At 41.2% G+C, this 23079-nt stretch overlaps 1 protein-coding gene across 1 annotated transcript in view; it reads right to left on the reverse strand.

The window, feature by feature from the left end:
- Positions 1-20666, reverse strand: part of GRXCR1 (glutaredoxin and cysteine rich domain containing 1) — a 130190-nt gene extending 109524 nt beyond the window's left edge. Inside the window, exon 1 of the mRNA XM_044224044.1 lies at positions 20268-20666. Within this exon, the coding sequence (XP_044079979.1) occupies positions 20268-20651 (384 nt within the window). The 5' untranslated portion in view covers positions 20652-20666. The remainder of the gene's footprint in view (positions 1-20267) is intronic.
- Between the last annotated feature and the right edge of the window lie 2413 nt (positions 20667-23079).

The raw sequence follows: 23079 nt of genomic DNA on the forward strand, positions 1-23079 counted from the left end.
AGCAGACTACCAAGTTTGACTTTATATGTAAATGCTACAAAGAGCCATGGGTTTGTTTTCAGCAAGAGAGTAACATGATTAGCTTTTCAGTTATATGAGGAAGAAATCCACAGGAGGCTGAGAAATGGAATGGGGGAGAGTTTCTTCATATCTATGGCAACATAAAGTTACTGAAAAAACCCTGGAAGTAAATGGATTTCTTTTAATGAGAAAATGACAATAATGGCCTTTAAAAATGGCTAACCAGATGGCAATTTCTGATTGCATTTTGTGGAAAAGAAAAATGTGCCGGGACTAGCTTTGGCTGTAGGATAAATTATTATGTTGGTAGAGTTTGAGGTTTGGGGGCTCTCCTACTCTTCACCTTTTCCTGTTTTGACATCATTTTCAGAAACTTTTTAGTAATAACAATGGTGTGCTGGTAAACTACTTTCAGGGAGATGAACAAAGCCCCAATTTCCAATGTTAACCAATTTCTGTTTTAGGAATACTCCCACCACAGCCAATTTCAAACTGCCAAGTGTTTCACAACTGACTCACTAACTTCCTGAATATTTAACAACCCTCTCTTCCCAACACCATTGCCACTTCCACAGGAAAGCCCCTGGCTACTCAACACAGGCAACCAGCACTCCAGTTTCCTCTCTTTCTCAAGATGCTAACTGCCTTTCAGGGCTTTTTCATGAAATCTTTTCAGGAGAGATCCCTGCATCCTGAATTTTGATCCCTTCCCCCATCCAATGCTTCTCCTACCTCATCTCCAGATAACACCATTGTCTGTTTACAGGGTGTGGTGGTCGCTAGGGTGTATACACACCCCTCCCCTTCTCAGGCTGGTACACTGTCCTCAGCGGCTGGGAATGGTGGCTGCGAACTCTTCTCAGCTGCCTCTCCCTCTGAGTAGACGATAACTCCCTCAGATGAATGGGAGCCACTTTATCCAGGAGACAGCAGGGGGTAAGAGCAGCCAACCACTGACATGACACAGGACCTCAGAGTGACCTACCAGGACTAATAACTCATCTTAATAAGACCAAATGAGCAAGAAGATCTGCATATAATAAGACACACTGCTCCAGAGTGTGGGCGATAAATCCCACAAAGAGCCAAGAACTTTCAACTCCTGGTGAATTATTTAGGAGTCTGGTGGACTGAGGCATGTTGGAACCTCCTCTCAAAAGGAAAAGACAAATTATTTTGCTCCTTCTACCTCTAAGAAAGAAGCAGAGTTCTTGGTAGACCTCCTCAGGTGTTAAAGGACACCTCCATTTATCACATGGCACAGAAGCTCACTTGTTTGGGCCAGGGCTGACACAAAAACCAGCTACAGGCTGAAATACGAGCAACCCCGAAGTGTGGTTCCTACAACCCAGCAGATTCCATGTTCTTTGAGTATCTTTAGGGAAGATGGGCCGTCAGAATCTTTAGCCAGCCACAACAACAAAGACACAGCACCAATCCCTAGGGCTATGGATCAAGACCAAGACCATGCCATACCATGTACCATACTGTCCAGAACCTACCACCTGACAGGTCTTCAGAACAGCATCTTGAAGGTACAGAAGATGCATCAGCTTGGAGATGACAGCCTGTGGGAAGGGGTATCCTTCTTCAGGATGCCACCAACACCTTAAGCCAGGGGTTATTCTATGGTGCTATATTGTCAATAGCTAGAATTCATGGGTCCAGGAACCAACGGGAAGAGGTAGGGATGGTCCCATTCACCATTACTCCTAGGTACCCAGCTGGGGAATTCCTACCACTTGAGGTGTGTGATTAGTTTCAAGTTCTTGGTCCCAGAAGGGAATACTTCCACCAAGTAACACAGTGAGAGGCTCACAAACTTAGAGCTATCGTTGACACTGGTTCACCATGACAATACTCTAGTTAGTATAAAAAGAAGTTACTCTACTGGCAGAAGGATTTGACCCTGGCTGTCTCAAAGAGATAGACCTGCTGTTACATATTAGGGACAGGCAAAAATACATCTGGTACTCAGGTGCCTCTCTTAGTACTCACTTGGTTTTAAATGTAAGTGGTCGAGTACCGCAACCATTGCTTGACAAGGGCATAGTGATCATAGATAGACTCAGACTCCACAAGGACTTAAAATACGTGCCAACCAAGCAAACCACCTAGAGCAGCAGAAGGGTAGGAGAAGGGGGTCTGAAATGGATGATAAAAGAGGGACGAGGGCGCCTGGGTGGCTCAGTGGGTTAAGCCGCTGCCTTCGGCTCAGGTCATGATCTCAGGGTCCTGGGATCGAGTCCCGCATTGGGCTCTCTGCTCAGCGGGGAGCCTGCTTTTCCTCCTCTCTCTCTCTCTGCCTGCCTCTCTGCCTACTTGTGATCTCTGTCTGTCAAATAAATAAATAAATAATCTTAAAAAAAAAAAAGAGTCATCTTGTCATGACTTACTTATTAAAAAAAAAAAAAAAAAAGAGGGACGGAATAAATACCAGTTATCACTTCAAGACCAACAACAGTGCAGGGGTTATAACTTATCCCATTAACTCTTCCACTCGCTGTGGCCAGTTTGTGCCTGGATGGAATACACTTCATGGAAGAAGGAAGTAAATCTGAACAAGGCAAGAGGTAGACTATAGCAGAAGCTCCCAGGCTCCTTTTCACCAGGCTGGCTGACCCATTTCCCCCTGCAACCCCGACATTGTGAGTATTAGCTGCTCAAACCTCACAGTTTTTCTTTTCTCTGGATAAACAGGCCTACAGGGACAGCCAATGGCCAGTGACAGACACACGGGCCTACTAAATGCCAGCCCCTTCCTGCAAGGTGGGAAAAAAACCCAGGATGCAATTTGCATGTATTCTGAGTCTCCAGAAGGCAGCTGGTCTCAGGCCAAGATCTCTCCCTTGCTGAGTTTTCTTCCCCTCCCCTAACCTGCTTTCCTTACCCCTTTCTTCTGAGACTACTCCCTCAATAAATCACTTCTCACAAGAACTTTTCACAAGAACCGAATCTCAGGTTCTGTTCCTAACGACTTCAACCTAAGCCTAACAGATCGCTGAAGCAGGAAAATGGGGAAAATAATGGAAAGAATTTCAGGCAGTGGATCAAAATGAAGACCAAAACGTGTGGGGACAAATGTTTTTTTTTTTTTTCATTGTCCTTTCAATCCCATTGGGAAGTTGTCAGCTTCTATCATGCAAAATAAGTTGATACCCAGCTTGCAAATGTGCTGAGGATTCAAGAAACAGTATTGTTAGAAAGCTACCTAAGGTCATTTCTGTCACAGGTAGGCATTCAATAAAGGGTTGCCCTGATTACCAATACGAATAATATTCTTTTAAATAATTGTCTTAAAAAGCGTGTTATGACTAGCAGAACCGGGACAGTCAGAGCAGCCTTGCTGAAAGGCTTGCTGAGAGTCTGCCCTGCTCTGCAGGCAGAGAGCTTTTCTATCATTGTTCTCCTCAAATGCGAAATGAGTTCCACGTCACTGACTGCAGAGCCCCTGAGGTGATTTGCTTGCAAGGGAGGGGGAGGCGGGAGAGGGACCGCGAAGGAAGAAGCTGTGGGAATGATCACTGCGACTCTGTAACTCATTGTGTTCTCTATTTTCTTTTGTTTTTCAGTAGTCAAAGTAGGCAAGCAGAAGGGAAAAATAAAGCAACGTATGTCTGGGGGCTCCTCTGTGTGTCAGATGGCTCCGCTCAAATCAGATGTGGCATGCACCTTTTGAAAATGACACAATTAGCGCCCTGCTATGGTGATGGCAGATAACTAACAGACAGACTCCTACAGCAGTTAGTAATAAATTGTTTACCACCCGTAATGTCATTGGAGGTCTGTGAAGCACTGGTATTAGAATAATAGAATCAGGTAAAAAGCTCTTGGCCTGGGACACCTGGGTGGCTCAGTGAATTAAAGCCTCTGCCTTAGGCTCAGGTCATGATCCCAGGGTTCTGGGATCAAGCCCCGCATCAGGCTCTCTGCTCATCAGGGAGCCTGCTTCCCCCTCTCTCTCTGCCTGCCTCTCTGCTTACTTGTGATCTCTGTCAAATAAATAAATAAAAATCTTTAAAAAAAAAAAAAAAGCTCTAGGCCTTAGAAAAGGTGGATGGCAGCCACAAATCAAAAGGAATGAATACTGAAAAAAATAAGATGAAATAAAATAAAATAAATAAGAGAAAATGAACCTGGAAAGACAAGGAAAAACAAGGACAGGCAGAATAAATGTTATGAAATATGATCACTATTAAAGTGCTTTTCTAGGGGCACCTGGATGGCTCAGTGGGTTAAGCCTCGGCCTTCGGCTCAGGTCATGATCTCTGGGTCCTGGGATCGAGCCCCGAATTGGGCTCTCTGCTCATCAGGGAGCCTGCTTCGCTCCCTCTCTCTCCCTGCCTCTCTGCCTACTTGTGATCTCTGTCTGTCAAATAAAAGAATAAAATCTTTAAAGGTTTTCTAATTCAAGTAGCATGACCTAGTGTGACTTAAATTGCATAAAACAAAAATTAAATCTTATCAAAGTTCTTGAGTAACGGTGTGGCAGACACTGTTGCTTATTTATCCAACAGTTATTTCCAAACCCATGCTCCATGCTCTCTTCCCCCAGAGAGGCAATGCCATACATATTCACATTCCCAGCCTCTCGGCATAACAAGCGGCCGTGAGACCCTCTTCCTGCTAATGAAATGGAAGACGGAACTTCTAGATAGAGGTACCGGTAGAAGGGGCATACCTGCATAGAATGTTCTTTTCTGCTATGCTTCTTTTTCTGTTTTTGACTCTGGCTTGGCTCTAAACTATGACAGTCATTGTAAACCCATGAGGGAAAGACACAAAGAAGCTAAGGACGAGAAAGCAGAACAGGAGGAAATGGGTTGTTCACCCTATTATCAAGCCATCAAACCAACAAGCACCACACCAGCCTTTTGTGGACTTCTTCTTCTTTTTTTTTTTAATTAATTTTTTTAATTTTTTTATAAACATATAATGTATTTTTATCCCCAGGGGTACAGGTCTGTGAATCACCAGGTTTACACACTTCATAGCACTCACCATAGCACATACCCTCCCCAGTGTCCATAACCCCACCATCCTTTTCTGGACTTCTTAATTGATAGAACAAATGTCTGAATATTTTAAGCCACGTCTAGTAGTCTGCTTTGTGGCTTAGAGCGGAACCCACTCCGTATATTTACAAATAATACCCTGATTGGTGTTGAGAGGTGTAACAAGTCAATCCAGGCTATTAGTTGAAAGATCACCCCCGGGGCTCCAAGCACCCCGGAATGGACCCCTTCTCAGGAGGAGACCCCCAAACCCAAAAACCAAGCCGAGTCCACTGATCAGATGCAAACAGCACGAGGTTTATTGAGTTGACACAGGTACCTGCGGGCGATCAAGTCTTAGGAAGACTCGCGCGCCAGCCCTTTGTTTAGGGTCTTTTTATGGGGTTCGGGGAAGCGAGCGCATACGTACAGAAGCAGAAACATAGTTACAAGGTTCTTATTGGCTGGTTTGAATGTAAGGCATACTCGGTGTTTGTAGATTGTCTTTGAAGGACCCCGGTGCGCGAAGAGAAAGGTGGGGAGGGGGAGTGAGGAGGGGGAGTTGGACCTTATTACTTAGCAGAGAAACATCCTGCCTACGTGACTAGGTCCACATACTTAGGCGACCCCCCTTGCCTACATGACTATGCACATAAGGTATCCTGTTTAAACAGGAGACCAGTATCACCCCCTAAAAGCCAAGCGGTTACAGAAAGGCAAGAGAGCGGTTAAACAATTAACTGGGGGAAGGGTCTAACAGGGGCCAGAGTTCCTAGGAGAAGGAACCTACCACGTGTGCCATGCCATGCAGGGCCACATGGGGAAGCACCGGAGTCACTCAGGAGGCAGAAGGAGCAAGTGGCCAGACCGACCTGGAGTCTTTTATCTTTGTTTTCACCTGGAATGAATGGGCATTGGCAAGGTAGGGGAGGCAAGTCTGAGCAGTGTTAGACTGAGAGTTGGGATAATCTCGATGGGCCATGGGCTATCAGGGGGGTCTCTAGTCACCGGGTACCTGGCCCCAGGGTGAGCAGGACAGGGAAGCACTGGTTTAGTGCATGGAAGTAAGGCCAAGATCGAATCACAGAGGAAATGGCCTCAGGAAAACAGGTTTGTGTGGCAGAGGCTAAGCCAAGTTTAAAGACAGCAGCTGAGATTTCCCAAAGGAAAGGAGTTCAGCCAACAAAACTTGCAGTACCATAATAGCTTTTAAGGAGTGGCCAGGGCTTTCAAGCAGCCCTTAAAAGACATTATGTGAGGGGAATAAAATTTCTGTAAGATTTACAGAATTCAGATGTCCTGCCCCTGTCCCCGAGTAAGCACTGAGTACTTACAATACTCATTCTTAAAATACATATAAGTATAAAAGTATAAGCATACTTATGTAAGTATATACTTACAAGTATATTATAATACTTATAATAGTAATTGAGTTCCTCTGAGGACAGAAATCATGCTTTATTTGTCTTTGTGTCTCACTGGCTATCAGAGTACTTAGCAATGACTGATTCTATAGGGACCAATGACGGGGTCACTAAGAGGTCTCTAAGAGGGGCCATTTTGGCATGAACATTATTTTGAGTTAAAAGTAATCAAAACCCAGTAGATAAGGAAAAGCTCTCTTCCTGATCTTCAATTGCCTAAATTTAAATTGGAAAGGAGAGCCTATACCAGGAACAAGGTTATTAACAGAGACTCCTCTTTACCTAAGACTCTTATCTGTATACCAGAACAACCTTTGTTTTCCGAAACATCTCCTTTCATCTTCCTGCTAATGGCCTTTCTTCCTTTGTAAACTCAGACCTCCCCCCCTTAGTTCATGTAAACTTCATGTTGCCTCATTGTCCTTGGAATTCCCATGTCTGTGTGGATTCTCTTACATACACTATTAAATATTATTTTCTCCTATTAATCTGTTTTATGTCAATTTGATTCTCTAAGTCCAGCTAGAAGGACCTTGTAGAGCAGATGTATGACTTCCTCCCCTACAATTCACATTTTGTTTAGAAGATGGATAATAGGGGCATATGGGTGGCTCAGTTGATTAAGTATTACACTCTTGATATCAGCTCAAGTCCCGTGTTGAGCTCTATGCTGTGCCTACTTAAAAATTTTTTTAAAAAATGGATATTAAAAATAATAACAGTATTTATTGAGTACTTACAATATACCAGGCGTTGTGCAAAATGATTTCTACACAGTAGTTCATAGGAAATCATCACAATCATTATCCTGACTTCAGCAATGAGAAAACTAGGGCTTATAAAAGTTAAATAAATTTCCCCAGAAAACCCACCCTGGAAACAGCAGACTGTGCATCTGAAACCAGGTCACCTCCCTCCAGAGAATAGTGTTCTGACCCCTTCATGGAGGGAAAGAGAATACAAAAATCATTTAAAATATGACTTAAGAATTATGGTATTTGTTTCTTTTTTCTCTTACAAAGGAAAGTTAGGATTCTCAGAAACTTGGGGAGATTTTTTGCCCTTGTGAATAACTGGTAGAGCTATGTTTTCAAGGGCCTGGACATAAACAAGATAAAGTTGGGTAGTTTTAAGAATTAGAGAAAGTACAAGATGGGCATCGTGAGACAGAACTTATAAGAAGGCAGGGGGTGGGGGATTACTTATGTGAAGGGCCATGTGAGCTCCTACAACATCAGTGCAGCATCACAGGGCTGAATGAGCAGAGAGGATGATGGATACACGGGAATCCATGACCGGGACCCTCTCTAGATTTTCCGGTCTCTCGCAAAACTGCATCTCCTGCAGATCACAACTGGTAGGGAAAGAAGCCCCAGTGATGACTACTATAGTACTTCCTGTACCCTCCCCTGAGAAACAGGAGGCAAATTATTAGTCACTTTTCATCTGGTATAGAAAAATCAAGTCAAATGTTCTTTCCAGCAGTGGTTGGTTGTGCCACACATTTACACCTCCAACATCTCAGAAATATGAAAAACACTTCTTGAGAAACCAACTTGAACTGAGGCAGAAAGCACTGGCCATGGAGGAGGCTGAAGTAGGCACAAACTACGAGGAATAATAAAAGAAAAATATATATCTATGTGAAAAGAAAAATCCCATAATCAGAGGAGGAGCCCTGACCTCTGTGATTAAGTAAGAGCCTCTAGGATGCTGTGTCTCAAAGTTCCATGATTTAGTTTTTCTTAGGATTGAAAAGAGAGCTGATCACCTCAGGAAAGGATGGTTGGTTTATTTTTATTCCTCTTGTAAGAGATTTCCTAATACCTCTTTCGCCTGACAAATGTGCCTAACTTTATGTTGTCCTAAAACTATAGTTAAAAGCATGAGGTGCTCAGAGAGGCAAATTTTCAGCCTTCGACCTCCTGCTGCTGAGTTTTAACGGCAAATGAAGTTCCATGATTCTAGAAGCGTAATCCTACTGAGTATTGATCGAGTGGACCCAACATACAAAATTTGTGCCATGACCACAAGCGACCTGCTTCCCAGAAATCAGTTATTTTTCTGAGATTATAGGCAATGGGATCCCTGACCCCTAGGAGACAAATGACTCCCTTCCTGAACCAAGTTTCTGGCACCGTATGAGTCGCGTGTAAAGACCATTGTTAAAGAACATCATAAAGGGAAACCCTCGGAGGCTGACAGTCTGTGGTACAACCACTTACACTTCATTTGTTTCCCTCCTTTTTCCATGTTAGAAAAAGTCCACTAGTTTAAATGTATTGCTTTATACCATTTACTAAAGTACATTTGCCACTTCGTTAGGGATGCTTTATTTTTTTTAAGCTCATTTCTTTTTACTCACGTAATATTATTCCATGCTGATAATTCACCATAATCAAAACTGTGTTCCATCGACTCCATTAAAAATGTGCTAAGGCATGGCTAGTTACAAGACCAGAGTCCAAAAGGATTAACATCTTGGACTAACACAATGAAATTAAATTTTGTTGAACATAGAATCTTGTATATAAACACAGAAAAAAGCTAACGAGGATTATATTAAATAAAAACAGATGTTTTATGGGATTGAAAGACTTAACCTCATGAATATTTTCACTGAGAAAAGATGTTGGAATGAGTCAACAAGCCAACAACATACCAGTGTGATATGGCCACCAAAAAATTAATTTTGTCTTAAGCTACACTCACAGAAGTGGATGAGATGGCTTTCCCCTACTGGGTGTGATCAGTTTGGGTAGGTTCAATACACATAGGAGGTGAGACTTGAGTCCAGGTCTTGCCAAAGACTCTGAATCTCTTGCCCTGAGACTTTGTAAGATCTTGGCAGAGATACGATAGAATCAGGTATCCAATGAGTGGTTGGGCACTAGTTGCTTAGTGGATAAGAGCCCAAGCTCTGAAGACAAACTTTCCAATAATTCTGTCACTTACAATTGTGTGACTCTGAGCAAGGCACTCAGTGTCTGTGAACTTGTACCAACTTGCTTCTGCTGCCTAACCAACCACCCCGAGTGCTTTATAACACACTGCACTTGTTGCTCACTCATGAGTCTAGCTGGTAATAGGCAAATCAGAGCTAAACTGTGCAGGATTTGCCTTCAAACTGTTGGTTGGGTCCAGGTCTGTTCTTCATGTCTCTCCCTCCCTTAGGACGGGCCAGCCTCCTGCAGCATGCCCTTCTTTGGTGATGGAAGGGGTGCAAGAGGGAAAACTCAGCCATTGCATGTGCCATACCTATGATCATTCAGTTGTCCAAAGGGAGTCATGTGGCCAACACTTAAGTCAAGGGCCATATCCTCATGTGGCCACAGCAGAACTGTATTGATGTGTGACACACATTAGAAAGAAATTTAAACTACCACAAAGCTATAGTTTTCTCATAGACAAAATAAGTTTACCACACATATGGGGTGTGGCTGGCCGACTAATGACTGTCCCAAAATCCCTCTGTCCTAATCCCCACAACCTGCGAATATAATACTTTATATGGCAAAAGAAACTTTGCAGACATCATTGCACAAAGGGTCATGAGACAGGAAGATTATCCTGGATTACCAATGTAGGCCCAGTATAATCACAAAGGTGTTTAGAAAGGAAAGAAGATGGGGAGTTAGAAAAGGAGACATAACAACAGAAGCAAAGGTCAGAGTGAGTCAGGACCAGGAGCCAAAGAATGTGGGCAGCTTCCAGGAGCTGGAAAATGCAAAGAACGGATTGTCCCCTAAAGTCTCCAGGAGGAATACAGCCCCACAGAAAGCTTGCTTTTTGTCCCATAAGACTCATTTCAGACTTCTGACCTCCAGAACTATAAATAAATCTGTGCTGTTGTAAGCCACCAAGTTTGTGGCAATGTGTCAATGGGAATAAGACAGTAATATACTAGGTGAGTAACTATCATTGTTCAGTCTCCCCTAAGTATGAATATCGCAGGCTTTATTCTTTCTCATAACCACATAATTAATGTGGATGCCAAAGGTCTTGCTCCTTATCTCTGGGGACAGTCAGGAGATCTGTGTTGCTGAAAAGGGAAGTTTTCACTCAGAATAGTATGGAAGGAGCTCAGCAGAATCTTGAAACATGAGAGGGCATCACTTCTGCCAGATGTTTCCCAAGGAGTGTGCTGACAGCTGTCAAATGATGGCACTCATGAGTCAGTCACAAGAGGACATGCAGAGCTGTCTCTACATCCAAGGGCACCTGTAGGTAAGCACAGCTGCTCTGCCAGCACAGGCTGCTTCTGGGGCACTCATGAGCAGGGTTCTTGTCCATGCTGACCCTGCTCTAATCCAGGAAGTCCACCCCCCAATCTCTAGACTTGCCTATTTCCCCCGAAGTCACAGCCCATCCAACTCTTCTCCCTTCCTAAAGTGACCCTCATTCGGTCTGCAGCAGACTGGCACTCTTTCCCCCTGTTTGAGCTCCACTGACTTGTTAGAAAATAATTCCCCTGCACTTTCTCTTCTGAAAAAAACCATCTCTTGCAAATCAATAACCTGGCTTTCGCTACTCTACCCATTTTGTGGACAAGTCAAGCTTTCAGAATTTTCATATAAAAAAGATCTTCAATTCCATACACGTCATTACTTTAAAAAGGTGCAAAAGAGAGTCTACCCAATTCTTCCATGGCCTAACTGTTGGAGGAGTTAATCAAGAAGACATGACTGTCAGTTGACAGGCAATTAGAGGTTCCTCACCTTGTCCCCTGTCCTCGGAAGATATGCTCTGCTCACCCTTCCCACGGTGGGAGCTGTTTCAAGATGAAGCCTTGAGAGAATAAGGTGCCAGAGGTCATCTGGAGAGTATTGTGACTGAAGCCAGTTAAGGCCTCTGTATAAACTTAAAACTCTGGCAGGTATGGAAATCTACTCATTCTGTGGCCACTCAAGACAAGCTTCACATGTAGGTTCCCTTGCTTGTTAAACCTGCCACCTCCCAATCTGGAGCGGCCTGCCTCTTTTCCTGGTCAGTTCTGACCCTCCATGTATGGGAGCTGGTTTCCGATTTCATCTGAGAAGCTCCAGAGATTGGGAACTCATGCTAATTTTGTTGTTTGGGAATCAATAAAATATGGAATACTACTACAATTTGTTCTATTAACTATGAGGGAGAGTTTCATGAAAAAAAGGTGCATCTATCTCTTTGCTCCTAACCAGATATTCGAAGGCATAAATAACTTGCCAGAAATTAGGTGAGATAACGAATTATTGCAAAAATATTGAGCAATGAGATCCTAGCTATTACTTGAATAGACTTGTGCACGTGAACCAACATCCCTTACCAAAAATTCCCGAGTGACATTTTAATCTGTCTGTAATTTCTAAAATTCCTTCCAGACAATAGTAATTGAGGAACTGACACATTTATATAATGTGTCAGCTTATAGACTGTTCAATGTTTATATTGCTTTAATACAAAAGCCAAAGTACTGGGTTTGAGAGAAAATATCAGAAACTCTGTAAGCATGAGTAGGGCCACCCAAAGTTGTCCAATCCTGCTATTCTATTGCTTTTTTAATGTTTAGAAACATCAGAATACTAATTTCCTAATTATGCAGTAACCATTAGCTGCCAGTAAGAGTTCATTAAGCAGTTTCCAGTCATCTTGTGGAATCTGTGGGCTTGCTCAGCATGTTGTCCTAATGTCAGAATTTGGGTAAATTAATGGATGAAGCTTCAAGCTTCCACAAATTAAAATGTTGTGATGATCCCATGTCCTGATGATACAAGTGCTCTGATGAATAGGGAAGAATGAGAATTATTCCAATAAGATGCTCACTGAACTAATGAGAGAAAGTTGTACTAAGATCCATAGAACTTGGATAAATGCTCATGGTCGGAGTCACTGTTACTGACTTCTAGAGCCTTGTAGGATCAAGGTAAGGTCACAAGTTATGCAGATTACCCTTCAGTTCTTGGGCCGTGAGATGGAACTAATTAGAAAGAAAGCAAGAAAAGTTGAAGAAAGGAATACAACAAAATGAAGGTCTAATAAAAGAAACTAAATGGAGGAAAATATAAGCATTGGAGAAATGAAGAATGAGTAGCAGAGGCTATGTTAGGCCAATTAAAAAAGAGAGAGAGAGAATCCTCTGGAAAAGGAGGAGAAAGTCAAGTTTTGTATCCAAATTCTTACAAAAATCACTTTAAACAACCATTCACGATATACCACTGAATAGTTCATGAAGCCAAGAGTTGGGTTTTATTCCTCACATTATCTAGTTTAGTGCTGGCTCCATAAGAAATATGCAGTAAATGGTAATTAAAAGAATGACTGAGGGGCGCCTGGGTGGCTCAGTGGGTTATAGCCTCTGCCTTCAGCTCAGGTCATGATCCCGGAGTTCTGGGATCGAACCCCGCATCGGGCTCTCTGCTCTGCAGGGAGCCTGCTTCCCCCTCTCTCTCTGCCTGCCTCTCTGCCTACTTGTGAGCTCTGTCTGTCAAATTAAAAAATAAAATCTTAAAAAAAAAAAAAAAGAATGATTGAGCGAATAGAGAAGATAACCTACAACAGAAAGAATTTAACGAAGCAAAGGACTAACCTCTACCATGCAAAATCTATTCCTATCTGTAGAGAACAAAATGGAGTCTCTCACGTCGTCAAGGAGACGCCTGTGTCAAGCAGCGACATAAACAGGTAAGGTACTGCAGCTAGGAGATGTCCCTGGGACCCACATCAGCTGACTCCCCAGAACTGATAAGGAGCAGAACCAGAGGAGGTCTGCGGAGACCCAAAACTGATTAAATCCATTTAAAAAGGGAAGGATTTGGGAAGCAAACTGTCAGAGTCTGTAGACCTGACCCTTCTATGTCTGGCCACTTCAAAAAGGCAACTGCTCTGAAAGGTCTACCTGATGGATCTCCAAGCAGAACAGAGACCCTTCCCTGCTTGATCAGAAGCATCGAGTGCTGAGAGCTGACCTCAGATCAACCTGAGGCCTTATCGCAATTGCGCGCCCACAGACCGACTTCACATTTGGCTCCTGAATTTCCTTTCCCCTTCTGTTGTCTTGTTTGTTGTGGGGTTTGACTTCTCTCCTCCTCTGTGTACTATGTAAGGAGCCAGGATTAATCACATGGTGCAATGTCACTGAGTTTGGAATCCTGAACTTGCTTTAAAATTGTGATTTCACTTTGCTTTCGACTGAATCAAGCTGACGTTGGGGAAAGACACACCTCCCGTGTGCGCCTTCCTAGCGTGCTCCTGGCACTATCCAATATGGGAAATCTCCAAACCCGGAAGAGATGGAAAAGGAAAAAATAATCACTGTGGAAGAGAATTTTGCTTCATTCATTAACTCAAAGAAAGAACGTTTATGAGGTCCTCCACAGTATCAGTGTCAAATGCTGTGGCTAAGAGTAGCAAAGTGTTGGTATGTGGAAGGCGGTCAGGTCACAGCACACCAGCTGGTCTGAACCATCCCCTTGCTTCAAGCTGATGCACTCCTTGCCTGCTAACTACAGTTCATTGGTTGGAAGCAGAACTAACTTCCTCTGCTTGAGGTTTCACGGGCCTTGAGGAATAAATAGCCAGACTTTCCCGGAAGCTAAGGTCTGGCCCCATTAAAAACACCTGCCACTGATGCCAGCCAGCCTGTTCAGGGCCATGTTGACATATGATTAACTGTGTGAGCATCAGCTTCTCCTGCCCACAGCCCCCATCATTTCCCAAGCCTTCTGCTTTAAACACACCCCCCCCCCTTCGCCTAGACTGGGAGGATGGTCTTAGAGACATTAGCCACCATCTCCCCAAGTTGAGGCTTCCCGAATAAGCCAACCTGTCACTTGTCTCTCAAGTATGGATATTCACAAAGTGAGCAGCCGAACTGAGATTAGAATCAGTTCTCTGTCTGGTAACAACAGGACCCTCAGGCCCATCAGTTGGCAACTCTTATCTGCACATTAAAAATATAGATCAGTAGTACCAGCCCATTTTTGATGCTTCTTTTCCTGCTTCTTGGAGAACAGTCACCCAATTTCCTAATGTAGTTTCTTGCATCATTTGGAATTGTATCAAAAACCCTACAGTTTCTTGCTACTTCCTGATAGCTAAAAGAGGCAATGTTTTTATTACTAAATGCTTATTTTGATAGAACATTACATAAGAATTTTTTCTGAATAAATGTGATACTGAATCCTGTAACAATGTTTCATACACAGCGAAGATGCTCAAATTATTATTAATAGTATACTACCTCATAAAATTGCTATGAGAAATAAATGTCAATGCACATAAATAATAAGAACACTGTGTATGTACTTAATCAATAGTTAATATTACTGTTACTGTTTTCCGGTGTGATCCAAATAACCCACTGGAAGCCAGGAATCATCAAGAGAATCACCTGGTTTTCATTGGAATATTATTCTATTGCTAAAGCTAGATGAAGTGAACCAGAGAGGAATAATAATACATACAGCCAGGAAATTCTGTTAATCATCTTTCCTAAAGTTAGTGAACAATGCTGAGGAGGGGTCTTCCTTGAGCTAACCCATCGCCCCTTTCCTTGCAATCTCAAAACATTTTAATCAAATTATGTTATAGAGATGATAAGATTAGCTAAATTTTAAAAATACAAACTGGGTAGAAGCTATTTAACACTGCAGAAAAACCTCCCCTAAGTGGAGATTTGAACATTCAATAAATAATAGATTTTAAAATCTGCTAACCAAATACTGAAGTTTCAGAAGACTAAATCATATCATAACATTGGTAACTATGATAACTATGTTACAATAGGATTTAGTCTTATCAATCTTTATATTTGTAATTATGACTTTTCAAAAGGTGAGGTTGAGTATTCTTGTATATAGCATTATACTTAGATAAACTATGCCTACATACTGAAAGGCAGAATTCTCATGTTTTTAGCTTTGGGCCAGACACTTAATTTCTCTGACACTCAGTTACCTACAAACAGGCATTATAATAGTCATTTTCGTGCTTATTTCACAACAATCTTCAGTACAATCAAGTAAAATAATGTAAGTGAAAACCCTTACAAAATGCAAATTGTTCTGCAAATGTATGATTATTTTTATTTTCCTTATCTTGAAATGTTAAAATGCTCATAAATATAAGCCCATTAATTACAAATGTTCGTGTAAATACAAAGATGAAAGTTATATGCTTGAGGTTTTTTTTTTTTTAAGATTTTATTTAATTTGACAGACAGAGATCACAAGTAGGCAGAGAGGCAAGCAGAGAGAGAGGAGGAAGCAGGCTCCCTGCTGAGCAGGCAGCCAGCCCTGGATCCATGACCCAATCGGAAAGCAGAGGCTTTAACCCACTGAGCCACCCAGGCGCCCTATGCTTCAGTTTTTAGAAAGGAGCCAGCAAATTATAGTATGTGGTATAAATATATCCCTTTTGCCTCTATTTTTCTCTAATAGTTTTAAATTTGTAAAAAAAGGGGGAATAGAAATTACAGAAAAAGATTCTGAGTATAAAACAGATTACACAAGTTCGAAGATAGGGTCAAGATAAGACTACTGATTCTTAAATTACCATCTGAAATTTAATCCCAGAGGAAAATATTAGAAAAACCAAATGATCTTAATTATCTGCATCACTGACCCACCCCAAGAAACTTCAGAAATATGTTGCTACTAAGATCAAGGTGTATCGCAAATCTAATCGTGCTCTGAGTGGATGAGAGCTATGAGCTATATAGTGGTTTTGTAATTTGTCTTCCACGAAGTAAGTTATTTTTAAAAAAATAAATAAAAATATTTTTCTAAAATTTTCCAGTTATGAGGAGTAAAACCATTTATCTGGGTAGGATTATCCTTACAGCAGAATATCTTAAAAAGAACTAAAAAAAGACACCTACATCAGAATGTTCTGTTAATTTCAGGAACCATTTCTAAACCAATTAACTGATAAATTAGAATACCAGTAGGAAACAAGTCCATCAGGATGTCTTTATTTATCTTTGGCTCCGGAAAGACTTTCCTGGTAATCTAACATGATCAGAAGAAAAATAACAGATCAATACACAACTTCTTTGTTTTCCCCCTTATATATTAAAGACATGAAAGACATTAAGGAATATTTTTATTAACGCTAGTAAACTAGATGAATTTCTCTTTCACACGCTTAGTCAGTGATTCTCAAACATCAGTGTATGCACAAACAACCGAAACAGTGGCTAATAAATGCATATTTCCAGGCCACAATTAGATCCCAGGTTTTCAGATTTCCAAACAGGCCTCTCTTGAGCATTATACTCTTGTTGTTTCTAGGAGAAATGGGAAACTCAAGCACCTGTATCTGAAGAGCCATAATCTAGACCCACTGGAGGCCTTGAGTGATTCACAAGTGAAACAATGAACACACCCATTACAATGCCCACCTAAGCATCTAGTGACTCTTCTCTTTTTACCTCCTGGTCCCTTCCTACCCACAAAAACTTTTGCACATCCTGCATCACCCAGGATTCTATAGGGTAAGCAAATAAGCAAGTGCAATGGGAATTTGTTCTACTATCCCTTTTATAGATAACTTTCTAAATAAATACTGCTAACTAAAAGGGATGCCTGGGTGGCTCAGTTGGTTAAGCATCTGTCTTCAGCTCAGATCATGATTCCAGAATCCTGGGATCCAGCCCCACATTGGGTTCCTTGCTCAGCAGGGAGCCTGCTTCTCCCTCTGTCTGCCACTCCCCCTGCTTGTTCTCTCTCTGTCTTCCTGATAAATACATAAATTAAATCTTTAAAAAAAAATAAGTACTGCTAAAGAAGTATAAATGTTTGAGGCAAATAATTTCAAAGACTACTCTCTGCACAGTTGAAATGTTAGCAAGATACATGCCAATATTCTATGAGACAGAAGTAACAGAATGGGAAACTAACAGAGAGGAAGCCAAGTGATTTACAGATTCCTTGGAAGCTTTTATTTATACTTGGGGTTTCCCCAAGTTTCAAGTTGAGTGCTTTAAGATTTTATAACTTAAAAGAGGAAGAAAAACCTGTTTTTTCAATTATAGTTCCTTTCTGCAATAAGATTGTGCATTGAAACCTTAATCAAATATCTAAGATATCAACTCCTCATTTTTTCCTCCCTGAGAGAAATTGCCTAATTACAGTTATATCCAGTTAAGTTTGCTGCTTACTTTCTAAGGGATATAGAAAATACACAAAGATCCAGAGAAGAGTCACATCTGGTCCCATAACCATAGTAGTAACTGAATGGTAACTTCCGTTTTTCGTTCCTGGGGCTTCTCTGCTACTGCATTGCAGGAAACCGACTCAGTCACCCTAAGGCACATGCCTAAGACATTTGTCACTCCTTACAACATACCTATCCTTTAGCAAGCAGCAAGCATCCAAGTTAGCTCTCTATATAATGCTGTGTAGGTTCATCGCATCACTCCAAGGGATGCTCTTTACACATGATGTGAATGGGGCCTCCTAAAATAGTGCATCTGGCACTATCCAAGGTAGGCACTCTGTTAACTTCTGTTTCATCCTGGAGAAATCAGAGAATGGTCCGTGACAGTGATGGCAATGATGACGATGAAACTAATGATGGTGGTCAAATTTGATGACTTTGCCCACATTATAAAGAAAGAAGTGCAGCTAGAAAAAAATAATTAAATATCAGACTAAAAGGTGTCTCTGCTAGTAACCACTACTGTTGTCTTAAAGCAATGGGTAAATGGTGTAGTGGTAAATTATTAGGAAATTAGAGTTTTATTGGATTTTTTCTTAAGGAAAGGGGTGACGGAATTATGCATAGAAAAATATGCAAGTAGGGGCACCTGGGTGGCTCAGTCGGTTAAGCGTCTACCTTCTGCTCAGGTCATGATCTCAGTCCCAGAATTGAGCCGTATGTTGGGGCTCCCCGCTCAGTGGGTAGTCTGCTTCTCCCTCTCTCTCTCTCTCTCCCTCTGCCTCTCCCCCTGTTCATATTCACTTGCTCTCTCTCCAAATAAATAAACAAGATCTTAAAAAAAAAAAAAAAAAAGGAAAATATACAAGTAAACTATTGTTAACTAATCTAGTACTAAGATTTTATTTTATTTTGGAATTTCCTTTATCTCCTATGGGTGGATTTCTAGCTCTACTAGGACAAAGCCATAGAGAGGAAAAGTTGTGGGGTTTTTTTTTGGGTTTTTTGTGTTGTTGTTGTTTTTTTTTTTTAGGATTTGAAAATTTAAAGTATTTATGCATAAATCATCGTTTTTGGGGGCGATCTGAACAAATTCAAATTAAAATTCTAAAATTGGTGCAGCAGTTTTGTAAAACCTTCCAGATCATAAAGCAATTCCAATCATGATTCAACTAAAAACTAAATTAATCAAAATAAATGCAAACATTTTTTAAACTTTATTATTATAGAGTCTTGGTCTACACCTTGGCAATAATAATTTCTGCAGTGGGTAAAACACAGCCACCACCAAGATGATTTCAATGTAATAGTCACATCTCTAGAAATCTATACAAGACTTTTTCCAACCTAGTCAAACATAGTCATCAGTTCCCCACCTCCAGCCTTAATCAGTGAAATCTTTCATGGGTAAATTCTAAGTATGAAAAGAACCTTTGATCTTAACTGTTTTTACCCTTTGATTTCTTTTTTTAAAATCCTGGAGTTATGATCTTTCCAAATACTTCCCTCAAAATGAAAAATAATCAAATACCTTTGGTTAAAATCCTTTCTCCCTACCACTTCTGCATCCTTCTATAATGCAGAGGCAATGAATAATTCATCAAGGATATTTTATTTAAATGTTGAGAATCATAGAAAATGGTATTACAATGAAAAATATTGGTCTGCTACCTTAATGGTAGTGATTATGACTTCTATTCCTGAAAAAATGATGCCTGTTTTCAACCAAAAATCATTTACCAGTGCTTCCGGGCAATTTCAAAAATTTGTCTAAACATTAGATCATTGCCAAAGGCCCCAGGACCTGAATAATACATTCCTACATTACTGTGCAGAATCTATCACATATTAAAGGCTAATGTTTTTTAGTATAAAACCTGGATCTCACTCCATATATATTACAGAGGAATAACTTCTTCAAGTGCCACTCTAGAGTTCTTGTGGGAAAATGAATGAAGAAATCCACCTCAGAAAAAACCTGCAACTTCCAGAGCAGAAGGAGAAAGTTCAAGTTCGTCTTTACAACTTCCTATCATTCCAACTTAACCCAGTGCGGCTGAATGCGGCACTCCAACTTCTCTGTTTTAAAATCTATACAAGTGGGGCGCCTGGGTGGCTCAGTGGGTTAAGCCGCTGCCTTTGGCTCAGGTCATGATCTCAGGGTCCTGGGATTGAGCCCCACATCGGGCTCTCTGCTCTGCGGGGAGCCTGCTTCCTCCTCTCTCCCTGCCTCTCTGCCTACTTGTGATCTCTGTCTGTCAAATAAATAAATAAAATCTTTAAAAAAAAAAATAAATAAAATCTATACAAGAGATGATAAATGCTGATCTGCCATCTTGAGGAAGATAAACCAGAAATTAACTTCCAAATTGTGCTCAGATGTTTTGAACATTATAGTCTGTCTTTTTTTTTTTTTCCCTTGGCTAAGAAACAGATGCATCTTCCAGCCATGGCACACTGGAAGAAAAGACCACTTAAATGTTAGAAATTTGGCTTTCAGAATCCATCTAATTTGCTAAGCATAATAACCCTATTTTTAACCGATGGCTGTTGAGACAATATCTTCGATGGGGGAGTGACTCATGAAGTATGTAGGAGTCATGAATAAGAGAGGCTTGCTTTCAACTGGAGGGCAGAGGTACTGAGAGGGTGAGTTAGGAACAAAGCCCAGGGGGAGCAAAGTGCATGGACTTACCTGCAGTACTTTGGCCAAATTGTTAAAAAGAGCTTGGCCGGCACTCACTTTGTATTTGACGCCTCTGACTGTGCCATTTTTGCTTAAAATGTTGACTCTTCTTGTTCCAAAACCCTTCTCACTGGCAGCCCTTGCTAATGCCAGCAAGTTATCCTGGTCGTCCTCACACTCATCGCTTTCCGATCCCATGTGGCCATTTTGCTGTCCGTCGGACTCACTCAGTCCATCTATCCCGCAGATGCTGGCACATTCGGAATCCAGAGATCCCGAAGGCTGCCCGTCCTCATACACCTCTTTCAGCACCCGCCCGCTGTGAGATGACGCGATCCGAAACCGGACTTTCCGTGGCCTGTCACTTTCTGGCTTTATGTCCCTTTTGAGCATGATCACTTCCACCCACACACACTGTTTACATAATTCTGGATCCCTCGTGATTGCACGAGTCCACTTGCCACATAGCAATATCAGAGCTTCATTCTCCCGACAGCAGCACCCATACGAAACTAACATTGAAAGGAAAGAGGAGTCCCAAGACTTACAGTGCACCTCTATTAATAATGAATGTCTCTGTGTGTGCTATGGTTACCTTTAAACTAAAACCTGAAAATGATCCCAGCCTTTAAATATTAAATAGCTATGGGGGACTCTTTAACAGGACAAGTGCAAGAAAGCGGCATGTGATGAAACAAAAAATAAGTGTGGGGCAAGGAAATGAAAGACTCCAACTTTGAAGCCAGCGATGAGTGTTGAAAAGGATGATAGCAGACGAGGATCTCTACAATTCACTGTCAAGGGTGAAGGCCAGAGATAAAACGTGGAATCTAATGTTTAGGCTGGGACGAGTCATAGCCTTCCCACAGGGCTTCTATCATCTGTTCTTTCCCGTTAGCACAGGATCATTAAAATGGGCAGTGGACTACATGCCAACATGGAGCTTTGAATACTAGTTCTTTAATCATCTATTAGACTTCCTCAGTATTGTATAAGATGCATTTTCAACCTACGTCTTCTTGCACAAGTGATTTTGCCAAAGAATAACTTTTTAACAAACTATGAAAAGAGAGAACATCTGCCTTGTTACTTTTCCACTTTGGCTAGCAGCAAACATACTCTCAGACCGAGGGAAAGGTTTTGGAAGGAAACTTAATGAAACGATCAGGGAAGAATGGAAGATCCTCCAAGCCAGCCAGATCAGGCAAAGCAGTCCATGTGATCTGTCTTAATAAATATTATATCCAAATCACCCATGCATACAGAAGCAGCCTCCTAAAACTGTGCTCGTGGATTTGCTGACACTTGGACGAGTGACTGAACAATCTCTTAAGATACAAGACCATATTAAAATGTACACTATGGGGAGTGCCCCAACCTGTCAACCTCCAGAGCGAGGACACACAGCTGGCCCTCATACTGCGCTTCAAGCTTTTTTAATGTTTATAGTTTTATCTGATATAATCTTAACTTACACTTATTTTAGAAAATTCAGACAATGATAGCACAGCACTGAAAATTAAAGTCAAATTAAAAAAGGAAAGCACAAATAACCTCACTAGAGATGTTAATAATTTTGTGAAATATTGGGGGCACATGGGTGGCTCAGTGGGTTAAGCCTCTGCCTTCAGCTCAGGTCATGATCTCAGAGTCCTGGGATCAAGCCCTACATCGGGCTCTCTGCTCAGCAAGGAGCCTGCTTCCCTTCCTCTCTCTGCCTGCCTCTCTGCCTACTTGTGGTCTCTGTCTGTCAAATAAATAAATAAAATCTTAAAAAATAATAATTTTGTGATATATCTTCCAGTGGGTATGAAGATGAGATGCTCTGATGGTCACAAAAACTATATCGCCCAGCCTCTTGGAATTTAAAGGGAGAAGGACCAAGTGCCTAGCTTTTGCTGATGGGAAGTGAGCAAAAGTAATGCATCATTTGTGGACCGAGGCAGTTAAGAGAAAGAGTCCCCTGCCCATGCCCTCTCTCTTCCTCCCCTATCTGCTAGCTGGAATGACCCCAGGAGTCCTGAAGCCATTTATTTACTGAACTTGTCAGAGTCACAAATTTACACCCGCCGCTGAACTATGTTATAAGCGAAAAATAAGCCTTTACTGTGTCAAGCACTTGGAGGTTGAAATTTAAGGGCTGTTTGTCAGTGCTCCCATATATAAAATTATACCATATTTAACAACTTGCTTTTTTCATTCACCATTATATAGCGAGTCATTTCCTAGATCTTTATTTTGAAAAACATGAATTTAATGTGTGTATTAAAAGCCCTTCCAATAGTTGTACAATATTTTCTTTCTCTTTCTGGATGGCTAGATGTTTAAATTATTTTAAATATTCAGTAAAATAATGCTGCATTGAATGTTCTTGTTCAAAAATCAGTGTAGATATATCTAAGTAGTTCTATAGTGTCAATTCCTTTGGATAAAATTGATGAGGTAAGAATATTTTTTAATGTCAAGCTTTTGACATAAATTGCCAATTACAGATAAGAAAAGTTGTATAATTTACACTTCACCCTAGTGTATGAGTTTTTACTTTACTGTACTCTCACCGGTGCCAATAGTGCATATTACCAATTTTCAATAATGTTTATTTTGTCAAGTGGAAAATCAGTATTTCAGTAATGTTATAATTTCCCAACTCTGAGCCCTGTTGATGACTTTCATTCTGAATATTTTCTTTATATAGAACTCTCACTGAAGAAAAAGATGGGGGAAAAATAGAAATCTCTGCTTCATGGCTAATTGAATTAGGAATCAAATATTAGAGAATTCTATATAATTCCAAAAAAGAAGCAGGGAGAGAGGAAGGGGG

Source organism: Neovison vison, chromosome 11 (assembly GCF_020171115.1).
Source record: "Neovison vison isolate M4711 chromosome 11, ASM_NN_V1, whole genome shotgun sequence".
Taxonomy (NCBI): domain Eukaryota; kingdom Metazoa; phylum Chordata; class Mammalia; order Carnivora; family Mustelidae; genus Neogale; species Neogale vison.